At 44.1% G+C, this 23,848-nt stretch overlaps 1 protein-coding gene across 7 annotated transcripts in view; it reads left to right on the top strand.

Moving 5' to 3' along the window:
* The window catches only part of rufy3 (RUN and FYVE domain containing 3), a 66,466-nt gene that overhangs the window by 38,801 nt on the left and 3,817 nt on the right, over positions 1 to 23,848 (top strand). For 4 of the 7 annotated variants that reach the window (XM_080195942.1, XM_080195933.1, XM_080195953.1 and 1 more), the window contains 7 exons: positions 1,264 to 1,431; positions 6,305 to 6,402; positions 11,527 to 11,646; positions 17,052 to 17,169; positions 18,809 to 18,894; positions 20,221 to 20,242; positions 20,333 to 20,413. In XM_080195942.1, the coding sequence (XP_080052068.1) occupies positions 1,264 to 1,431; positions 6,305 to 6,402; positions 11,527 to 11,646; positions 17,052 to 17,169; positions 18,809 to 18,894; positions 20,221 to 20,242; positions 20,333 to 20,413 (693 nt within the window). Of the gene's footprint in view, positions 1 to 1,263; positions 1,432 to 6,304; positions 6,403 to 9,184; positions 11,336 to 11,526; positions 11,647 to 17,051; positions 17,170 to 18,808; positions 18,895 to 20,220; positions 20,243 to 20,332; positions 20,414 to 23,848 lie in introns of those variants that run through there. The other 3 variants (XM_080195972.1, XM_080195981.1, XM_080195988.1) reach the window with 1 other exon arrangement.

The raw sequence follows: 23,848 nt of genomic DNA, 5'->3' as shown, positions 1-23,848 counted from the left end.
TCTCTGGATTAACTAGCCCAGTAACGTAACCCTTACATAGTTATTGTTGAAATGTGTTAGCAGGGAGCAGAGTCCACCATCTCTATATCTGGAATGGGATAGCCCAGGTATCGCACTCGAGTTCAGTCTCATTTTGAGTGCTAATCTAGCAGCTTTTTATTTTCCCAAGATGGTGCCGGAGCGAGACGACTTCTTGCAACTGTGCCCAGCATAACTTCTAATTCTATTTTTTATTCTCGTTCTATCCTTCTGAAACTTCATTCTTTTAAACTCTCTAACAATGCTTTAATTCAATTTCATCAAGAACAGTTTCTTCCCTGCTGCTGTCAGACTTTTGAATGGACTTACCTTGCATTAAGTTGATCTTTCTCTCCACCCTAGCTGTGACTGTAACACTACATTCTGCATTCTGTCCTTTCCTTCTCTACGAACAGTCTGCTTTGTCTGTATGCCATTCAGGAAACTATACTTTTCACAGTATGTTAATACATGTGACAATAATAAATCGAATCAAAATCAAATCTTGGTACATGAGAGAGTCAGCTACACCCCTTACCGTTCACCGAAACCCTTGCACTGAGTCTCAGACACGTTTAGAGTTATCTTTACTGCAGTCACACTCAACGTAATAGGTTTTGAAACAAAGCTTCTGTTTGGGTTTTATCTACAGGAAGCTACGCTCTTGGGTACAAAACCATTTTGTGTCTTTTGGGTTAGGGACTAGGCTGAAATTGATGGAAGGGGGGAGAATTGTGTAACAAGTTTGTGATTTGCAACACTGAGTAATTTTCATGGTGACAGTGTTCTTTCAGGAATGTAATTTTTATGAAATGGTCAAATAGTAATTACTTTGTATATAATAAGCAAAGATTTGCTAGGAGTTTGGTAAACAGAGGGCTGAGATTTCAGATAATCGGCAAAAGATCTGGAGGGGGGAGATGAGTTATTTTCCCCACATACAAACTGTTAAACTGGAAGATTCTGTCTGAATTTACTCTGGTGTGAGTAGATTCAGTAATTTATTTCAATAAGAAATTGCATAAGTACTTGAAAAGGAAGAAAATTGGGGGTTATGAGAAAGAGTTGGGACTGGGAAGGGGGCACTGATTGGGACTAATTTGATAACTCCTTCAAAGAGATAGCACAGACATTGTGGGCCAAATGGCATCTCCTCCTGTGCTGTACCAGCTTGGCCGAAATACCAAATGAAGAACCAGTAACGGATGAGGAGAATATTCACTTTGTGTGTCTCTGTGGGTTTAGGATGTTGAAAAAGAGCTGGAAGTTCAGATTGGTATGAAACAGGAGATGGAACTGGCCATGAAAATGCTGGAAAAAGACATCTGTGACAAGCAAGATGTGTTGGTAACATTTAGACAGCAACTGGATGATGTTCAGTCTCTCAACCACGAACTCTCCCAAAAGGTTCAGGTAAGAAACACAGTGAGACAACACTGCAAATGACTTCTATTTTGTATGTTGTTTAATGTAGTCAGACACTGCTTCACAGCAGCTATTGTCAAGTCAAATTTAACACCAAGCTGGAAGGAGACATATGTATTGGTGACAAAAAGCTTTTTTAATTCATTCATGGGACGTGGGCGCCGTTGGTTGGCCAGCATTTATTGCCCATCCCTACTTGTCCAAGGGCAGTTGAAAGCCGACCACATTGCTGTGGCTCTGGAGTCACATAGGCCAGATCGGGTAAGGACGGCACATTTCCTTCCCTAAAGGACATTAGTGAACCAGATGGGTTTTCCTGACAATCAAGAATGGTTTCATGGCCATCAGTAGATTCTTAATTCTGGATTTTTAAAAAATTGGATTCACATTCCACCATCTGCCATGGCGGGATTCTTTCTGGATTTAATAGTGTAGCGATAACACCACTAGGCCATCACTTCCCTCCAGTTTCCGTTAGCCTGGTCAAAGAGTTAGCTTTTCAGGATCATATTCAAGGAGGGAGAGGCGCAGAAGTTCAGGGAGGGACCTCAGGAGCTTGGAGCCCAGACAACTGAAGGCAGGACCACAAGAGATGGAGCGATTAAAATCCAAGGGGTGCAGAGATCTCAGAGGGTTGTAGGGCTGAGAGATGGTTACAGAGGAGGGAAGGGTTTGGAAACCAGGATGAGAATTTCATAATTGAAGCATTGCAGGATCAGGAGCTGCCACAGTGTCAAAGAGTGCACGGGGCTATGGGTGAAGTGTTAGCTGAGATAAGTGTAGAATAAAAGAATTATCAGTGTACCTTTTAGGTACTTAAAACAAATGAACCAGGCTGCAATTGTCTAAATGTTCTTACAAGCAACTCTCATCAGTAGTTACATTCATGATAAAAGAATTGACAGTCTAATGAGTATCTCCTTGACCAGAGGTCAGTATTGTATGGGTATGGATGCTCCACATTGAAATACTGACACCAAAGGAGGCCATTCAGCCCTTAACCCCATTCCACCCTCTCAGTTAAATCACAGCTGATCAGAATCTCAACTCCATCTAACTGCCTTGATTCTGTAACCTTTAATACCCAGAAGCTAACATCAGCTTGTTTTGAAAGTTTCCATTAGCCTGCAAGGTAGTCACCTCGACAGATACTTCGCTCCCAACTAATAGACGTGCTGAGGTAGAAGGAGAATTAATTTTGCTATTTCTCACCCACTACACTCCCACATCAGATATTAAGTTGCTGAAACTCTTCACAAAAGGAAGCAGATCAGTCTCAACTCGATGATCCAAATTTTCTGATGCAAAAATAAAAGATGGATGTTAATGTTTTTGTCCATTTTGTCTTTTGTAAAGGCACCAAACGAGGGTTATATCTTACTGTCCCCATTAGCCATCCCCTTACTTTTAGTCTTAATAGAGTCTGTAGGTTTACAGCATGGAAACAGGCCCTTTGGCCCAACTTGTCCATGCTGCCCTTTTTAACCATTAAGCTTGTTCCAACTGCCTGCATTTGGCCCATATCCCTCTATACCCATCTGACCCATGTAACTGTCTAAATGCTTTTTAAAAGACAAAATTGTACCTGCCTCTACTACTATTGGCAACTCATTCCAGACACTCATCACCCTCTGTATGAAAGAAACTGTCCCTCTGGACCCTTTTGTATCTTTCTCCTCTCATTTTAAACCCTCTAGTTCTGGACTCCCACACCTTTGAAAAAAGATGTTGCTATCTAGCTGATCTGTGTCCCTCATCATTTTGTAGACCTCCATAAGACCACCCCCAAGCCTCCTACACTCCAGGGAAAAGAGTCCCAGTCTATCCCGCCTCTCCTTATAACTCAAACCATCAAGCCCTGGTGGCATCCTCGTAAATCTCTTCTGCACTCTTTCTAATTTAGTAAATGGACTGTTGCCAATAAGTGAATCCAGATACCACCTCACACTGCTCTAGTGTGCTGGAGGACAATGACCATGAGAGCTTTTCTTCACCAGTGGTTAGAATCCTGTTTAGTATTTCATTATTCTCCAGTTTTCAAACACTGGGTCCTGAATTTCTCCTCTTAGCAGCACTGTACATGTATAAACTGCAGTTCATGAAAGCAGCTCGCCACCACCTTCTCAAACGTGATTAGGAATGGGCAGTAAATGCTAGTCCAGCCAGTTTCACCCAAGAAATTGAAAAATCCAAGCAGACTTTGTGCATAGTGTCTGTGGAACACCACTCTGTTGACCAATGAGTTAGAGTGAGCAGGACCTAGGTAGGATTTATTTTATTTATTTATAAATATAACTATATATAATAAATTTATTTATTGATTAACCGTAAGTAAGACTAACACTGCAGTGAAGTTACTGTGAAATTCCTCTAGTCACCACACTCCGGTACACTAAGGGAGAATTTAGCGTGGCCAACGCACCTAACCAGCACACATTTCAGACTGTGGGAGGAAACTGGAGCACCCGGAGGAACCCCATGCAGATACAGGGAGAATGTGCAAACTCCACACAGACAGTGACCCAAGACAGGAATCAAACCTGGGTCCCTGGCACTGTGCAGTAGCAGTGCTAACCCGTATGCCACCCATTTGCCTCAAGCAGTCCGTCTTAACAGGAAATGGTGTCTGTTCAGAATAAATATAGAGAATGCTGGAAATGTGAAGGCAACACCTGTGGGGAGAGTGAGATAGGTAACAGTTCTGTCTCTCTGAACTCTCACTGCTGGATGGAAACCACATCTGGTTTTAAGCATATGAAAATGGAAGAGGAAGTTGGAGAAAGAACAAAGAGATGGTCTGTGATAGGACAGCAGACGGGGTGTTGGGGGGAGTCAATGATGGGAGTGGGACAAACGAAGGATGTGTCCAGAGGAGGTGTAAATGGCAGAATAATTAACAGCTGCTGTTCAGAAGCAAAAAGAACACAAGGGGGAAATTAAACTGAAACCTGAAGAGTGAAAGGAAGCAAATGGGGGCAGAGATTTAACAATCTGTTAAATTCTAGAAGGCTGTAAAGCGCTCGATCGAAAGGAGGGGGGTTGTTATTTCGGCTGTCTGTGCATCGTTGGAGAGCTGCAGGATGCTGAGGACAGTGAAGTTAGTGGGAGCAAGGTGGAGAAATAGTGACAGGTGACCAGAGACTCGGCATCATGCTTACAGGTTGAGCAGTGAAAATTGTTACCGAAATTGAAAGATGTACGTGTAAATCACTGTTTCACCTGGAAGGGATCTATTTCTAGATATTAAAAAGAACAATTCCTCCTGTATAGTCATCCAGGGGCAGCACGGCGGCACAGTGGTTAGCACTGCTGCCTCACAGCACCGGGGACCTGGATTTGATTCCCAGATTGGGTCACTGTGTGGAGTTTGCACATTCTCCTCATGTCTGCATGGGTTTCCTCCAGGTGTTTTGGTTTCTCCCACAGTCTGAAAGATGTGCTGGTTAGGTGCATTGGCCATGCTAATTTCTCCCTTAGTGTACCGGAACAGGCACCAGCGTGTGGCAATCAGGGGATTTTCAGTGTTACTATAAGCCTGCTTATAACTAAGAAATAAACTTTACTTAATCAGTGAAGGATAGTTAGATGACGCAGATAACAGTGTAAAATCAATCATTGTCACTTAAAGCCGTGTAATCTCTGGGTGTGGTTAACTGGAGAAATTGCTCAAACATTTCCCTTCTGACCAGCAATGGATTTCAGCCTTTTGATTTGAAGAAAATTAAATTTTCAGCTATTGATTTCTATTGCAGATAAACAGACTTGTGTGGGTGGGGGTGAGGGATCTCTGGGTGATTTCTGTGTTGGAGGGTGTGTGCGAGTGGGGGATTCCAGGGGGAATGAGGGTGGGCAGCCTGTGTGCATGTGAAGGGGCGAGGTGGAGGATGTGTGCGTGAGGAGGGGGTGTGTGTGGGGGGCAGGACAGGGAGGACGGGGGGTGGTGTGTGTGCGTGTGTGTGGAGGAACGGGGAGGAGGGGTTGCGTGTGGAGGGTGCGGGCAGATGTGTGCATGTGGAGGGGCAGGGAGGAGGATGTGTGCAAGTGGTGGGGGATGTGTGCATGTGGGGGGAGCGTAGGGAAATGTGTGCGAGTTGGGGGGGATGTGGGGGAGAGGGTGCGTGGCGATGTGGGTGAGCACGGGGGGATGTGTGCTTTTTTTTTAACTACAGCACAAACAGGCCCTTCGGCCCACAAGTTGCGCTGATCGTATCCATAACTACTGGGCCGTAGAACTATCTGTAACTCCCAATCCCATTAAATCCCATATACTCATCCAGAAGTCTTTTAAAAGACCCCAGCGAGTTCGTCTCCACCACCACCGATGGCAGCCGATTCCACTCACTCACCACCCTCTGAGTGAAAAATTTACCCCTGACATCTCATCTGTACTTGCTTCCCAGAACCTTAAACTTGTGTGCTCTCGTAGCGACCATTTCAGCCCTGGGAAATAGCCTCTGAGAATCCACCCTATCTATTCCTCTCAACGTTTTATAAACCTCTATCAGGTCACCTCTCAACCTTCGTCTCTCCAGGGAGAAGAGACCGAGCTCCCTCAACCTATCTTCATAAGGCGTGCCTCCCAATCCAGGCAACATCCTTGTAAATCTCCTCTGCACCCTCTCGATAGCTTCCACATCCTTCCTGTAGTGAGGCGACCAGAACTGCGCACAGTACTCCAAGTGGGGTCTCACAAGGGTCTTATATTGTCGGGGGGCATGGGAGGATTTGGGCGCTGGGGGATGTGTGCATGTACATGTGTGGGGGTGGGGGGGAAATGTATGCAATTGAGGGGGGTGCACAGGATGCACAGCATAAAGTTTCCCACTTTATTGTGAATTGCAATTTATTTTAAATGTCACAGGGCTCTGATAATGTGATTAGACAGAAGAATGAAATCATTGCTCGCTTGGAGGAGAAAGCAAACCAGATGAACTGTACCATTAAACAGCTGGAACAAAGGTAAATGATCAGAGTGTACTGTTGCTCAGTAAGTGGCTTTCAGCCCATCCTTTGAACACCAGGTGCTGTGAATGCACGGTTTCACATTGCTAACTTGCTGGTGCCTAAACATGAATGTTTAGATATGCAAACAGGAGTTGGGTGATTTTCCACTTGGGAATGCTGGCTTCAATAATAAAAACTCAGATAATCCCAGGTGGAATAATCACCAGGGCTGGAAATGTTTATTTGAATAAACAAAGCAGTGTGGTGCCTCCGATGTTTTTAGTACTCACCTACACTTTAACTGTAATTGTCAAGGAAGTGAATGAGACAGGCAAAGAATGAGAAGATATCGGCATCACGGAGGTGTGGTACAGATTCGTTTGATTTATTTTATTGTTCCCCATCTCTTCATTGTGCGTGCAGTCAGGGTCATGGCCCACTGAGTGCCTCTCGGATTCTCCAAATCCCACTTTACCCCTCGTGCTCTGTGACCACACATCACTGTGTTATCAGCCTTAATCCAAGAAATTACTTTTGAAGTTATCCCAGCATGGGAATGACGTAAACTAAGCCTGGGATCACAAGGGAATGATGTTCTGCGTGTGTAACTGTGGAACTAAAAAGATGAAATATGACACAGGGTTAGGAAAAATCTAACAAAGTTCAGTGTTACTTTTAGCTAAAAGGAAGCAAAATAAATGATCTCCCCTTCAAAAGCATTTTGTCTAAAGTTATTTCCCTTTAAGTGCTGTCACAAGTTTTTCAATTCCAGATCCCACCTGGATTTCTCCATTGTAATTTCATTGGTAGCTGACATGGAATCGTGTAACACACGAGGAGGCCATTTGGCCCATTGTGTCTGTGCTGACCAGAAAGAGCCACCTTGATTAATCTCGCTCCTTCCCCATCGCTCTGCAAATCTTTCTACACTACTAAGCTCGCTGCCCTGTTCCCGCTTCCACCTCATTCTGCTAGCAACAAACCAAACCTGAAAGTTAGATGCTGTGTAAACCAACCCGAACTGGTGCCAGAGTGCAGCTTGATCGTGAACTCTGACCGAAGCGAACTGGCCTAAAAGCGTTCTGGTCACATCACCCCAGAGGGGGCCTGATCAGCTTGCGTTGGTTCTCTTCAATGATGGTATTGTTATAAAGGAGTGGTTATGATATAGGCCGAGTTCTGAGAGATGGGCTCCACATTTTTTTGCTCCTTTTGAGGAGGCGAGTGAACAAGTTTTTTTTATTTTTTAATGATTCTTAGCTCTCCCTCCGTCTTCAGTCTTAGTGGACGTGGCTGCACTCACGAAATAAAAGCAAATTTCTGTGGATGCTGGAATCTGAAACCTAAAGAGAAAATGCTGGAAAATCTCAGCAGGTCTGGCAGCATCTGTAAGGAGAGAAAAGAGCTGATGTGTTGAGTCCAGCTTTGTCAAAGGGTCATCTGGACTCAAAACATTGGCTCTTTTCTCTCCTTGCAGATGCTGCCAGACCTGCTGAGATTTTCCAGCCTTTTCTCTCTTATGGCTGCACCCATGCTTGTCCTAGTGAATTTAATCCAAACACCACCACCTGTTGCATGAACACACTGGGGGTTTGTGCACACCAGCTTTTACAAGGACTTGTTGTAGTATTTCATTATTGTCCGATTTATTTTCTTGCCTGTAAAAGAGAGCTTTAGCCTGCTTACCCAGATGGATCATGCTTTGTACAGAGTTTCCTTCAATGCCGCTGTGTTGGCCAGTCATTCGGCAGTGGGACAAGGCTGAGAGCCAAATTCACAACAACCAGTCTGTTCTACAGAAGTCCATTTACTGAGAAAACTGATTCTATTTAAACAGCACTCTGTAGAGTTTATTGAAAAAGAATCCCTGTGAGCTGCAACAAATGACTAAAGCTGCAGCAAATAACTGCAAAGTGACTTCTGCAGCAAAATACAGTCAGCGGAGGATTGTAACAAAAAGTGTATAATCTCAATCCCTGTCAGCAATGATTGGATAATTTCCCCATCGGCCGTCCTCCATTCTGGCCAGTAACAACGGAGATCTGTTTGCAACCAGAGACATTGCAGTATCAACATCGAATATCGAACTCTGGAAATGTAAATATGGTAAAATAATTTATCTTCGTTGTCAGTGCCGTCCCCTTGTTTCTCCCCTACCAAGCTTTATATAGAGTCATAGAGGTTTACAGCATGGAAACAGACCCTTCGGCCCAACTTGTCCATGCTGCGCTTTTTTTTAAAACCCCTAAGCTAGTCCCAACTGCCCACATTTGGCCCATACCCCTCCATACCCATCTTTCTTGTGTAATTGTCTAAATGCTTTTTAAAAGACAAAATTGTACCCACCTCTATTACTACCTCTGGCAGCTTGTTCCAGACACTTACCACCCTCTGTGTGAAAAGAATTGCTCCTCTGGATCCTTTTGTATCTCTCCCCTCTCACCTTAAAGCTATGCCCTCTAGTTTTAGACTCCTCTGTGCTTCCTGCGGGAGAGGAAACCACCCCGGGACGTGTGGAGGTAACAGAGAAAGTTGATCAGGTTTACCTTGTAAATATCCGGGACTGCAAGTGTGCAGGAATTGCTGATTTGAAATATGACTGCTTAAGTACAATGGAAAAAGAATTTCAACCTGCAGATTTGCTAATGAAAGTGCTCTTTACTGTGTTTGTTTCTTTTTTCTTTCTCCTGTTCCTTTAACTTTTTTTTTGTTATTTTCTTCATCATCCCTGCTCCTCTGATTTTTGCGATGTTTTTACCTACCTCCTGCCCTGCTGATGACCCTGTCTCTCAAAAAGTGAAAATGATTTGGTGAAACAAGCTAGGAATCTAAACATTGCAGCTGGGAAGCTGGTGCAGAAACACTAGGCATCGAGAGAGAGAAGACATTCTACTAACCTGGCAACGGAGGAGAAAACCTATATAAAGTTGTGGTTGCAGTTTGCAGTGAAGCATTTTTTTCCAATTAAAAATCAACCACAAAGAAGTTTATTATTATAGTATTTGAATAATTCATGTTTCACAGGTGGCCCTTTTTTGCCGCCATTTACATGGCCTAGTTTCTTTACTGGTGTGAGAATGGTATGGTTTCCTCAAGAATACTTTGCCACCTTCAACAGAAAGCTTCCCTTTCAAAGTAGTTGTCAATTTGTTTGGTTTTTGAGTCGGGGTCCATGTGTTGTCACCCTTGTTGGCCTTAACCAACTTGATACATCGTTGGAACCTTAAATGACCAAGATAATAGAATGAAACGAGTACAGTGAATTTGCCTTATTATCATACATCTTTCACCGTTATCCTTGATAAAGTTTCAGTTGACAGTTTTTATTTGAAAAGCTTGGCTTTGTGTTGAGAGTGATCTCCGTGTTGGCAGACTTCCCAGCCACAAACTACAATGCAGTGATGAGCCTTTCATTTTTTTACCCTTCAGCTTTGTCGTAGGGTCACAGGGATGCCCAGTGGTTTTAGTTTTGAGTGGGCTGGACTTCACAGATACAGACCGATCAAGGCTCTGAATTTCAACCCCAAATCCCTGTCTCTCTGTTTTGCCCCTTGGCCAGTTGAGTTTGGCCTTTTTTATGTTTTGCCAGATGTCACCTGTTCAACATGTTGGGAAGTGTTTTGGAATCATAGAATCCCTACAGTGCAGAAGGAGGCCGTTCGGCCCATCAAGCGTGCACTGACAACAATCCCACCCAGGCCCTATCCCCACAGATTTACCCTGCTAATCCTGATAGTAAGAAGCAGTTTAGCATGGCCAATCAATCTAACCCACACATCTTTGGATCGACCTGAGCTTATTAAAAGCACTTCGCAAGAGGCAAGTGAGATGTGTAGGAGTGGGCTAGTGGGTTTGAATCTATTGCAGACACATTCCTAGGTTAAGAATAGCAGCATTACCAATTGTTATTGGTTTCAGTAAGTGTAGATTGATAGCAGGATTGCTAGATTAAGGATTCATCCTATAAAACAATGTATGAACGTGATAGTCCAGAAGCTTATATTTAAATAAAAAACAGGATGAAGGTGGGGGTGATGGATGCTATATAGGATCAAGTTAAATGAAATTAGTTTTGAGAATGTTGTAAGAGATGGGGTGATGGACACAACAGTTCATGTGATTAATGCTGGGGTAATTTGCAGCCAGACTTAACTTGATAGTGTTATTGGGCAAACAGATGCTTCTGCTGAGAACAGGTGTGCATGAGTTTTATACTTTGAGATATGCACATTAAACAGTTTGCCGTGACAGCATTCAAGCAATTGAGCTGTGATATAAAACTGTACGTTGTCAAGAATCATCACTGGGATTTCTTCCTTTGCAAAAATTGTAATCTTGGAGTCCTCTGTGCTTAAACCAGACAATCCTGTTTGGGGTAAATTCTGTTGTAAGGGATTAGGTGCCTAAACTGCTCTGTGAAATACAGTAGGAACAGGAGGAGGCCATTCAGCCCCTTTTTCCTGCTCCACAACTTAATGAGATCTTGGCTAAATTTGACCTAACTAGTGCACATGTCTGGGTGTTCCAACACAACAACCTGAATCTTGAGGTGGGCAGTTGCCAAAATGTGATCAGATTTTAACCTGCCCATTAGAGGACCCAGAACCAAGTAGCATCTGTGAAAATAATTGAAAAGTGTGTGGGACGATAAATGGTTGGCTTTCAGAGACAAACCAATTGTCAACTAATTAGGTAATACGGGAGTTTATTGTGCAACCAATACCTGCTTTTGCACTATGCTGTGGAAATTATTTTTTATTTAAAAATATTTAGATTGAATGCATTAATGATACGTTGGCTGTTGCGCTGGACTTAATTCTGGTGCAAAGATACGTTTGTGCTGGGGGTAAAGAAATGTCAAAAAAAAAGAAATGTTTTGTTAATTAACCATCATTATTGTGAACTGTGTAGTAATAGATCAAAATAAACACTTGGGAAGAAAACCATCTCTTTGCCTGAATCCCCTTTCCTTTTGCGAGACTGCCATTTGTTTTTTTTTGTTGTCTCTAACCATCATTGAGTTTTCTTTTGTTTTGTTTGAACTTGATCTTTTCCCACCCCCTCCACCCTCCACCTTGACCCTGCTATCTCCACCGGGCCTTTTTGTTTTACCACAAACTCATCTGGCTCAAATCCCAGATTGCGACAGACACAGAACAACTGGCAGTCGGCTGAGGAAGCCAACTATCTCTTCAAGCAGGAGTTTGGCGAGAAGATCTTCAGCTTGCAGAACGAGGTGGAACTGCTCACCAAGCAACGGTAGGTGACCACATGACTGCACTGTCGATAGGGCAGAGGGCCAAACAATAGGGATGTAGATTTGTGCGAGTAAAGTTGCTGAGTGCTTTGTATGGACAATCCAGTACACTTCGTGAACTAGTAAGAAAAGGCAAGAAATTAGAGCTTAGGTTGGCCATTAGGCCCCACCAATCAAGACTGATCTTCTCTCAGTCCTCGATCAAGACCTCAGCATCATCTCATATTCCTTAATTGCCTTAGTACCCAAAAATCTTCAGACGACCTAAATATAAAAACGATGGAGCGTCCAAACACTGGACTAGAGAAATGCTAAAGATTCACAACACTTTGAATAAAGACAGTCCTAAGTCCATGGCACAGTGGTTAGCACCTGGTGCCTCGCTGCGCCAGGACCTGGGTTAGATTCCTTGTTTGGGTCACTGTCTGTGCAGAGTCTGCGTGTTCTCCCCGTGTCTGCGTCTCCCACAGTCTGAAAGACGTGCTGATTAGGTGCATTGGCAGCTCTGTCTGCCTGAACAGGTGCCAGAATGTGGCCACTCGGGGATTTTCACAGAAACTTCATTGCAGTGTAAATATAACCCCTATGTGACACTGAAACTTAAAAGTGGTCTCCTGTGTAGTATGTTGCAAGGTCTGAGCATTTTGTTTTGTTGCCCTTGGGGAGGTGTATAACACACAACAGAAAGAGGCTGGGATGGAATTCTTCTTTTATGATTCATTTGGGACATTAAGAAGAACACCGACACATTCTTAGATCCTCCGAAGCTGACCTTTTTGAGTAAGGGGAGGCAGTGGTGTAGTGATATTGTCACTGGACTAGCAATCCAGAGACCCCGGACATTAGGGCACCTGGGTTCGAATCCCACCACCGCTGACAGTGCAATTTTGAATTCAATAAAATATCTGAAATTAAGAATCTACTGAAACCATAGAAAAAACCCATCTGGTTCACTAACGTCCTTTTAGGATGGAAATCTGCCGTCGTTACCCAGTCTGGCCTGTATGTGACTTCAGAGCCGCAGCAATCTGGCTGACTTTCAACTGCCCTCCAAGGGCAACTAGGGATGGGTAATAAATGCTGGCCAGCCAGCGGCGCCCTCAATCCTGTAGAAATTAATTTTAAAAAAAGTTTGAGTAGTTTAAAAGATTGTTGGATGAGCAAATTGTGTTTGGGTATGAAATGAACCAGAGCACATTATTCTGGAGCATTAATGATCATTTATGATGTTACGCAGTTCCACAAGTACTTTAAACAGTAGGATGTGCCATTGTGATCATATTTGGTTCAAACAAGGGAATGCCATAAGTGGCGGGCCAGCATGCCTTCAGATTTTGATGGTCCATCTGTATGAGTCTAAAGTCAGCAGATCATAAGAACCAGGAGCAGGAGTAGGCCATCTGGCCCCTCATTCACACAAATGCCGGGTTTTCCTGTGAAGAATGATTCACTTCAAGCCAGTGAGTTACCAGCACATTAGTTCATATATACAAATGACACGCCAGTGTCTGCCAGAGAAATTAATGAAGAAACTTGCCGGGATGTGCTGCTCAGTAAGGTGCTCACATGATTGGCTGGTCTAGAGTGTGATGATGGCAAGCATTTCACACGTAGAAGTGAACTGAGTGCAGGTCGAGACTGTCTCCTCTGGGGTTTAAAAGTCAGTATTCTGCTAAGATTTCAAGAGAGTTTGTTACAGAAACTTCAACAAGATCACACAGGGATGGTCTATGAAAGCAGCAGCAAGGAGCTATTCTTGGTATGCAACAGTAGCTGGAGGTATTGAAGAGTTGGTGAAAAGTTGTGGTGTGTCTCAGTGAGAAATGATCCAATCGAAGTTCCTATCATTCCATGGGCAAACTCGAGAAAACCGTGAGGACGACGGCGTGTGAATCTGTTTGAAGTGGATGGGGAAGAGTATCACACTTTGGATAGTTACAGCAAACGGACAAATGTTGAGTTCATGGCACAGATGCCAAAATTGAGATTCTTGAGATTTTTGGTTTGCAGAGGTGCAGGTGTCAGATAATGGTGTATAGTTTGGTCCAAATCCCAAATAAGAATGGAACTGAGGCATACTCTAGTATCAGCATATCACCCAGCATCTAATGGTGCAACAGAAAGAAGAGCAAACATTAGGAAATAATAAATGCCAAGTGGTAACTCTCATACTTTGACTCAGGTTGGACAATTTTCTGTTCGCTTACAGACTAACACAACAGCCTACAACAGATTTCTCACAAGTTAGTTTTTAAATGCAATCTTAAAACACACTCTCTTAAGACAAGGTTTAGCTGGTCCTGCTTTTTAATTTCTTTGCTATCGACGTCCAGTTTAAACAAAATGAAGATGTAATGATGCACCAGGCAATGTAAGAGGGTCAGAAGATGAGATGGGGATCAGAGTGTGATCAGTGTCCTGGCAAAGAGATCAGATGCATTCATATGTCCAGTGAAGATTGGAGAGTGATTCTGTCAGTGTCACAGGTAACTTCCTTGAAAGGAAATCTGACCAAGGGCGAGCAGGACAAACCTGCTGTAGTCCAAATTTCTCCTGAGACTGGAGTTTTGTCGGTATTGCAGAACCCACCAGTACATCAAAGTGAGTCAGGGCCTTTGATTAAGACAAATCAACCCAGGGCATTGTCCCAACCATTCATTCTTGAATGAACTCAACATTTGTCTGTTTGCTGTAACTATCCAAAGTGTGATACTCTTCCCCATCCACTTCAAACAGATTCACACACAGTCGTCCTCACGGTTTTCTCGAGTTTGCCCATGGAATGAAAGGAACTTCGATTGGATCATTTCTCACTGAGACACACCACAACTTTTCACCAACTCTTCAATACCTCCAGCTACTGTTGCATATCAAGAATAGACCATCCCTGTGTGATCTTGATGAAGTTTCTATAACAAACTCTCTTGAAACCTTGGCAGAATAGTGACTTTTAAACCCCAGAGAAGACAGTCTTGACCTGCACTCAGTTCATTTCTACGTATGAAATACTCGCCATCATCACACCCTAGCCCAGCCAATCATGTGAGCACCTTATTGAGCAGCACATCCCTGCAAGTTTCTTCATCCAGTTTATGTTTAGTGAGAGGTGTTGAGGGAGTGGAGACTAGTTAATGAAAATGGAAGGAGATGCCCAGATAAAGAAAGACAGGGGAAGGAAGAAAAATGCTATTTTCATTATTCCTTGTGAAATCCTGTTTTTGTTAGACTAAAGCTGATGTTGAGGAATTTGTTTTGCATGCAAATTTCTCCTGATGACTAAGTTGCTCTTTCAAAGAGCTGACATCAGCTGGGTGGGTTGAATGGCCTCCTGTGCTTTACCACTCTGTGAAGCACATGAGGGAGAAAAAGAAATAGGAAGATACATCAATGAGTTGAGATGAAGTAGGGTGGGGGAGGGGGCAAATATATACACCAATATGCAACAACTGGGCTGAATAGACCATTTGTGTAAAACTCTTGTTAATTTCCAAATTATGCAGCTCTCCTTCATTGGTTGAGTCCCCTACTTAACTTGATGAGTGTGATAGACAAACACTCTGTGGGAAGTAACATTAGAAATGTTAGTAAAGCAGGCCGCAGTAATGTTTAGAGAAATTTCAGGGTTCAACAGTTTGGGTGATGGAAGGCTGGTAAAAATCAGGATTTGAGTTTAATGCATTCAGGCTCAAGTCAAAATGTCTTCCTTCATGTTTGCTAATTAATTATTACATTGCTTCATTAAAATAATTGGATAAGTAATTATCGTGTTTTTTTTGGCCGATTAAAAATGAGAGAATATTTTTCAAATCGAGGCTTTAGCTCAGTGAATCACATCGCTGTTTATTTTGACCTGTCAGCATATCCTTCTATTCCATCCTCCCAGATGTTGATCCAGCTTCCCGTTAAATGTATCTGTTAACTGTTCATCTTAACTACTCTCTGTGTTGGTGAGTTTGACATTCCCGCCACACTCTGGCTAAAGACCTCTATCAGGTCTTCCCCCAGTCTCCTTCTCTGGAGAAAAGAGCCCCAGTTTGTTCAGCCTTTAGTCAGATCCCCTCTGCTCTGCTACTCTTTTATTGTCCAGCGATAGTAATTCCGTATGGCTCACCGTTTGAAGTTTGTTTTTAAGAACAGAGCGTTAGAACTGTTGGCCCTGCCAGACTAGATCTGCATGACAATCTGGGGTTGGGGGTCAAGTCACAGCTCTCCGACTTCATGTTGAAGGCTGCTTCAATGGGAACGTTTTGGATGTTGTGTGAACTTCTCTCTCCCTCTTGCGGGCTCGAGAGTTACGATTGTCGCTGTCACTGAATCCACCAGTGCATCAGAGAGAGTCAGGGCGTTTTGATTAAGACAGCTTGACCCAGGGCATTGTCCCAACCATTCAGCGAGGTTGGTAATGATGGTTAAGATTGAAAAGTCTGGGCCTGTTGCCATCATGACTTCTTTTCTGATAATGAATTTTTATGTTGTGTGGTTTCCATGCTGCGAACTGTGGGTGGAGACAGCAAGTGATAATTATTAAATATTTAATTTTATATGGATTGAGGGACAGGAGGTGACTCTCAGGGGAAACACGAACCTCTCCACCGTGGGGTCCCAATCCCAGCCTGTTCACTCTGCTGCAGGGGGTCAGTGTCCTCCCCATGCCACTGCCCGTGACTTTCAATCTCGCTAGCTGGGGAATATAGCAGGAGGCCATTCAGCCCCTCCATTCTGTTAGGGCATTCAAGTAGATCATGGCTGACCTGTACCTTAACTCCTGTTCCCATCTGGGTTCCATATTCCTTCATGTGTTTATTCGCCTTGATGTTGAAATTTTCAAATATACCTCCCCGCTGCCCACCCCAGCCTCAACAGCATTTCAGAAGGGAGGGGGTCAGGGGGGAGTTTGGAGAGCTACCCTATCCATCATTTTAACCATTTAGATTAGATCTAATCTTTTAAAAGAAAGGAATTGTGAGGCATGTTCTTGCAAACTGTTTTCCAAGTTAAATCTTTTATTCCTGATATCTTTATGGTGAACCTGCATTGCACCTTCCCCCAAATTGTCCCTGAGGTATGGTGCCCAGAACTGCACACGGTTCCTCCAGCTGGGATCAGACTGTTCAATCGAAGTGTCGCTTCCTGGCTTTTATATTCTAGCCTTTTTGAGAAGAAGGCCAATATTCCATCAGGCCCAAACTAAATCCAATTTGGAAACGTGCCCAGTTGACTTAAAGTTCATCAAAGTGGAAGCAAGGTGCCTTTTTGAGTTTTTCATGCCCTGTTTTGCAGACAGTTCTGAATTTCATGCCAATTTATCGCGCTCCCCGCTTGACAATACATGTCACAAGTTAATTACCATAAACCATGTAATCACAATGGTTTGTCCATCACTCTGATTACCTTCCTCTGTCTGCAGTTCTCAGTATGAAATGGGCTTAAAGGAGCAGAGACAGAATTTGCACAGTGGTCCCCATCGCGATAACTGCTCAGAACAAATAAAGATTCATCAGCAACAAATGGTCGATATGAAGAAGGTAAAAGATGAGCAAAGACATTGGGTTCAAATATTGTCAGAAACTGAATTAACCTTCAATCTCAGCCGATCCCTGATAACCTCACCAAGCAGAACGTGAAGTGATAGCTGGGTTTGGTCCATAAATGTAAATTATGTGCAGCGGCAGGGAGATTGCAGGTTGTTGTTGAATACTAAGCTTAAACAAGTGGGTTAACAGCACTGAATGAGCCAAATGCCTTCTCGTGTGTGTGAGCTGATTCTGTGGGTCTGCCCCCAAGCACAAAATTGAAAGTGATCTGATAGGCGGAGCAGCTGAAACTCTGAAAGCCCTGTGCACAGTGGTTTTGGCTGATAATACTTTAGCAAGGCTGGTGTTTATTGTCTGCTCCAGGTTGACCCGAGATGGTTCTGGTGAGCTTTCTCATTGAAGAGCTGCTCAGATCAGGAATTCCAGGACTTTGGACCAGTGAGCAGGAGTCTTCTGACTGACCTGTCTTCCACTCTCTGTCTAAAACATTCCTCCTCCTGTCCTAATTTGGAGCATTTGCTCATTCACCACCAGCCCCAAACATCGCGCTGATCTACTCCTGGCACCTGGTCTGTCAATGGTTTGATTTTTCTGACCTTACTCTTCTCCCATCTCCATCTCCTCAACCATCCAAGATCCCCACGCTTTCTCAATTCAGGCATTCATGATTTTAATTATTCCACCTTCGTGATTTGGGCCCTAAGCCCTGGAATTCACTCCTAAAGTCCTCCATTTCTCCCCATCTTCCTTAAACCCTAAGTTTTTTGGATCAAGCTTTTAGTCGCCAGTTTTATCATCCCTTTGTGTGACTTGTGCTGATTGGCTTTATTGAGAGTCTTGTAGTAGTTGTTCCAGGTGAGGATGGGTGGTAACTTTGACCATATTGGATTACTGCTGCCCCTGAACGTTCTGCTGAGAGTGAGGGTGTGCTGAGAACCCTGTTGTCAGGTCAGCAATTTTGGAAGATTTGGATATTGAGTCCGGGTGACCAAGTGGCTTAGCTTTCTCCTGAATGACATTGGGCTTACTGGATGGTGACGAGTGAGAGTCCCCCCCCTCCCCATAATGCAGAGCATGTTGTTTAAATGAAGACTCGGCTGTCTCTATGGTATGACCAGTTAGGTGTGTGGTTATTGCTGAAGAGCATTAATGACTGCAATTAAACTATAGAGATTGCTATTCTCTGCCTTGGCCTATCCCGTCTGGTAAACAGACAAGCCAGTAGCAGAACAGTTAAATGGCAGTTATATTCTCGTCTGTGCGGAGTCTGCCCGTGTCTGTGTGGGTTTCCTCCGGGTGCTCCGGTTTCCTCCCACCATCCAAAGATGTGTGGATTATGTGCATTGGCCGTGCTAAGTTGACCCTTTAGCGCACTGGGATGCGTAGGTTAGAGGGATTTGTGCGGTAAATATGTGGGGGTACGGAGATAGAGCTTGGGTGGGATTATGCGCCGAATGACTTTTTTCTGCACTGTAGGGGTTCTTTGATACACTTTGTGTGATTGGTAAGATGATTGTGGTATTAATGTTGTTGTCACGTTGCTGCACTTGCAGAAAGTTTTGTTTCTTCCCAGTCTGGTCGTGCTGTTTTTTGTGTACTAATTATTTCTGGTTGGGTGGAAATTTCTCAGGAATTGGAGCAGCTTCGAGAAGAAAACCTGAGGCTCCGGCAAGCAGGAGAGGACAGACAGACAAATGGGACCTACCAGCCAAGGAGGTAATTTGATACTCTGTTATAGACAATAGAGGGTTTAGTTAATGTCACAGTTTCGTTTATTTATTAAACAGTTGCATGTTGTCGAGTTATGTAAATGGGTTAAATGATTTATTTATTGGAAGATTCTGGAGGAATTATTGAACAATGAGTAGGCTAGGTGAATTGGCCATGCTAAATTGCCCCTTAGTGTCAGGGAGACTGCCTAGGGTAAATGCCTGGGGTTATGGTCAGTGCAGACTCGATGGGCCGAATGGCCTCCTTCTGCACTGTAGGGATTCTATGAGTTGGAAAATGATTTGCCCCCAGCTCCCCCAACTGAACTGCTCCTTCTGTATCTGACAACTCAAATCAGATTGAAGTGAAAACGTTCGACAGTGTGAACACATGCTCCGAACGAAATAAAAAGGATTTTCCTGCTACAAAAAAAACTACAAAGTGTTCTGAGAACCTTGGGCTTTAGTGGTGCTCAGGACGAGGGAAGTTAAATGTTGTTGGGGGGGACTTCCCATTCCTCTTGTTGGTGCACAGTATCAGCATCGAACATTCTCTATACCCAGGGTGGGCTGCTCACTCACCCACTTAACATTGATCCCTGGCAGCTGAAGGAAACACTGCCCCAAAAGTAAATTTAATTACTTTCTCCTTCTGCCTCCAGCCCCTTCCATCCATTGTATCTCATCCCTGCCCCTCCTTCTGCACCTCTCTCTGTCCTCATCCTCTCTTTCTTTCTCTGACCACCTCCTCTCTTTCTCTGTTCCAGTGCCCGATTCAGTGTTTAATTGGTATTTTGGGCAGCACGGTGGCACAGTGGTTAGCACTGCTGCCTCACAGCACTGGGGGCCTGGGTTCGATTCCAACCTCAGGTCACTGCGGAATTTGCACATTTTCCCCATGAGTTTCCTCCGGTTTCCTCCCGCATTCCAAAGTTGTGTAGGTTAGGTTGATTGGCCATGGTAAATTGTCCCTTAGTGTCAGGGGGATTAGCAAGGTAAATATGTTGGGTAATTGGAATGGGGCCTGGGTGGGATTTTGGTTGGTGCAGACTTGATGGGCCAAATGGCCTCTTTCTGTACTGTAGGGATTTTATGTCTGTCTCTCTCTCTCTCTGCACTCCACTTTCTCTTTCCCATCTGTGTTGTGTGCCTCTCTCTCCACCGTCCTCCCCCATGGCTTGTTTTCTCTCTTGCTGTCCCCTGTTTACGTGTCTCTTTCCAGCTGCTAATCAGGCTGGTGTACGCTCTCTGGATTGTAATCTTTGCTCTATAATGAGCGTGATGATGGTGCAAGTTGTAGCTGAACTCAAAATGTTCTTTCATATATTTCCAGGTCAAGTACAGAAGTTGAAAAGGTTAGTAGTGATTTTTGTCTGTTACCCTCAGAATTATGCACAGTTTTTGAAAGAGGCAGATTTTGTAATTATCCAAATTGTGTCTCACAGGAATCTGAAAAGTCAATATTGGAGAGACAGAATGTAATGTGCAAACTATGTGAGGAGGAAGCCTCAGTAACCAGATTGAAGGTACATTAAACATTACTGTGCCTAATATTCTGCTGCCTGCGTTTGGCCCTGTGCTCACTGACCTCCTGTGCTGGCAACCACTTGATTATAAATACTCTTCCTTGCTTTCAAATCTCTCCATCTGCCTACGTCTGTAACCTCCCCACCCCCATCTGTAATCTCCTTCAGCCCCTACACATCTCCCTATCTCTCTAGCCTCCTCCAGCCCCTACAACCCTCCCTACCTCTAACCTCCTTTAGCTGCTACATGTGTCTTTTATCTCTGTAACCTCCTACAGCTCTCCTTAGCTCTGTAACCTTTTCCATCCTCTACACCCCTTCCTATCTCTGCAACCTCCTTCAGTCCCTACACCTTAGAAATGTAGAAACATAGAAAAACTACAGCACAAACAGGCCCTTTGGCCCACAAGTTGTCCATGCCACACTTTTTTTTTAAAACCACGAAGTTAGTCCCAATTATACGTATTTGGCCCATGCCCCTCTTTACCCATCTTACCCATGTAACTGTCTAAATTTTTAAAAGACAAAAATCTACTACTGTCCCTGGCAGCTTGTTCCAGACAGTCACCACCCTCTGCGTAAAAAAAAAAAATTGCCCCTCTGGACCCTTTTGTATCTCACCCCTCTCACTTTAAACCTATGCCCTCTAGTTTTAGGCTCCCCTAGCTTTGGGAAAAGATATTGACTATTTAGCTGATCTGTGCCCCTCATTATCTTATAGACCAACCCTCAGCCGTTTCCAGAGGAAAAAAGTCCCAGTCTATCCAGCCCCTCCTTATAACTCAAACCATCAAGTCCTGGTAGCATCCTAGTGGTGGAGGCTACCTCGCTAAATATATTTAAGTCACGGGTAGATAGGTTTTTGATAGACAGGGGAATTAAGGGTTATGGGGAGAAAGCGGGAAAGTGGAATTGATCCACTTCAGATCAGCCATGATCTTATTGAATGGCGGGGCAGGCTCGAAGGGCTAGATGGCCTACTCCTGCTCCTATTTCTTATGTTCATATGTTAAGTTGCACCAAATGTGTCCCTACCTATTAGGCTTACCTATAACCCTCTATCTTACTAAGTCCCATGTTCTTATCCAAAAGTCTCTTAAAAGACCCTATCGAATCCACCTCCACCACCACTGCCGGCAGCCCATTCCACGTGAAAAACTTACCCTGACATCTCCTCTGTACCTACTCCCCAGCACCCTAAACCTGTGTCCTTTTGTGGCAACCATTTCAGCGCTGGGAAAAAGCCTCTGAGAATCCATTCGATCAATATCTCTCAACATCTTCTATACCTCTATCAGGTCCCCTCTCATCCTTCGTCTCTCCAAGGAGAAAAGACTGAGCTCTCTCAACCTATCCTCATAAGGCAGGCCACCCAATCCAGGCAACATCCTTGTAAATCTCCTCTGCACCCTCTCAATAGCTTCCGCATCCTTTCTGTAATGAGGCGACCAGAACTGAGCACAGTACTGCAAGTGGGGTCTGACCAGGGTCTTTATACATCTGCAGTATTATCTCCTGACTCCTAAACTCAATTCCTCAATTGATTAAACCTTCTCCCTATCTCTAACCACCTCCCAGCTCCTATAACCCTTCCTATCTGTGTAACCTCTTCCAGCCTCTACGATCTCCAAAGAGGTGGATGGGGGTAAGGCAGTTGACGTGGTATATATGGATTTTAGTAAGGCGTTTGATAAGGTTCACCATGGTAGGCTTCTGCAGAAAATGCAGATGTATGGGATTGAGGGTAATCTAGGAAATTGGATCAGGAATTGGCTAGCAGATAGGAGACAGAGGGTGGTGGTTGATGGTAAATATTCGTCATGGAGTTCGGTTACGAGTGGTGTGCCTCAGGGATCTGTTTTGGGGCCACTGCTGTTTGTAATTTTTATTAATGATCTGGATGAGGGTATAGTTGGGTGGATTAGTAAATTTGCTGATGACATCAAAGTCAGAGGTGTGGTAGATTGTGAGGAAGGGTGTCATAGTTTGCAGGAAGACTTGGACAGGTTGCAGAGCTGGGCCGAGAGGTGGCAGATGGAGTTTAATGCGGAGAAGTGTGAGGTAATTCACTTTGGTAGGAATAACAGATGTGTTGAGTATAGGGCTAACGGGAGGACTTCGAATAGTGTGGATGAACAGAGGGATCTAGGTGTATGTGTACATAGATCCCTGAAAGTTGGGAATCAAGTAGATAGGGTTGTTAAGAAGGCATACGGTGTCTTGGCGTTTATTGGTAGGGGGATTGAATTTAGGAGTCGCAGTGTCATGTTGCAACTGCACACAACTCTGGTGCAGCCGCACTTGGAGTACTGTGTGCAGTTCTGGTCCCCACATTACAGTAAGGATGTGGAGGCTTTGGAGAGGGTGCAGAGGAGGTTTACCAGGATGTTGCCTGGTATGGAGGGGAGGTCCTATGAGGAGAGACTGAGGGATTTGGGGTTGTTTTCGCTGGAAAGAAGGCGGCTAAGAGGGGATCTTATTGAAACATATAAGATGATTAGAGGTTTAGATAGGGCGGACAGTGATAGCCTTTTTCCTCGGATGGAGAAAGCTAGCACGAGGGGACATGGCTTTAAATTAAGGGGGGGGTAGTTATAGGACGGATGTAAGGGGTAGATTCTTTACCCAGAGGGTGGTGAGGGATTGGAATGCCCTGCCTGCTGCGGTTGTAAATGCGCCTAGTTTGGGGGCGTTTAAGAGATCCGTGGATAGGTTTATGGACGAAAAGGGATTGGTTTAGGTTAGAGGGTCATTGTTTTTTTAACTGGTCGGCGCAACATCGTGGGCCGAAGGGCCTGTTCTGCGCTGTAATGTTCTATGTTCTATCCTCCCCATCTGTAACCTCCTTTAGCTGCTACAGCTGTCTCTATCTCTGAAACTTCCTCCAGCCACACAGCCTTCCGGAGCTTGTCCTGCAATTCTGGCTTCCTAATGTGATTTTAATCACTCCTCGCCCCCCCCCCCCCCCCCCAACTATGGTATTCCCTCCTGGAGCTTCCCTGCCCCTCTACTTTATCCTCTTTGACAAAGATTTTGGTCACTCCTCCTCCTAATCCTTTTGTGGCTGTGTAGTGATTAGTTTTATTATGATAAAGTTCTGAATAAATATGTTGTTACTAATGTAAGGAACCAAAATGGGGAAATTGCACTTTGAAGTTTTAATTATAGAGACCAGGAACTTGGTCTGAGACAATCTGGATGTTAGATACTGACGTGAGGCCAGTGTCCACTGCTGAGATACTCAGAACAAATGAAAATAAATCCTCAGAAAGAACCAGGGCCCCAGAAAAGGCAAATCCACATGGATACTTTGCGCATAAAGCTTCAAATTTAAACTTCCAACTCATTTGACTATCATTCCAGTATAGAGAGAATGTTTAAAGTCCTGCACTTAGGGAAGTCTCTCCATGTTTAATGTGACTGGTACATAGAACA

The sequence above is a fragment of the Carcharhinus amblyrhynchos genome, chromosome 1, assembly GCF_965287045.1.
Source record: "Carcharhinus amblyrhynchos chromosome 1, sCarAmb.v2.hapA, whole genome shotgun sequence".
Taxonomy (NCBI): Eukaryota; Metazoa; Chordata; class Chondrichthyes; order Carcharhiniformes; family Carcharhinidae; genus Carcharhinus; species Carcharhinus amblyrhynchos.
Note: the sequence above shows the minus strand (reverse complement) of the source record. Positions and strands in the feature narration are given on the sequence as shown.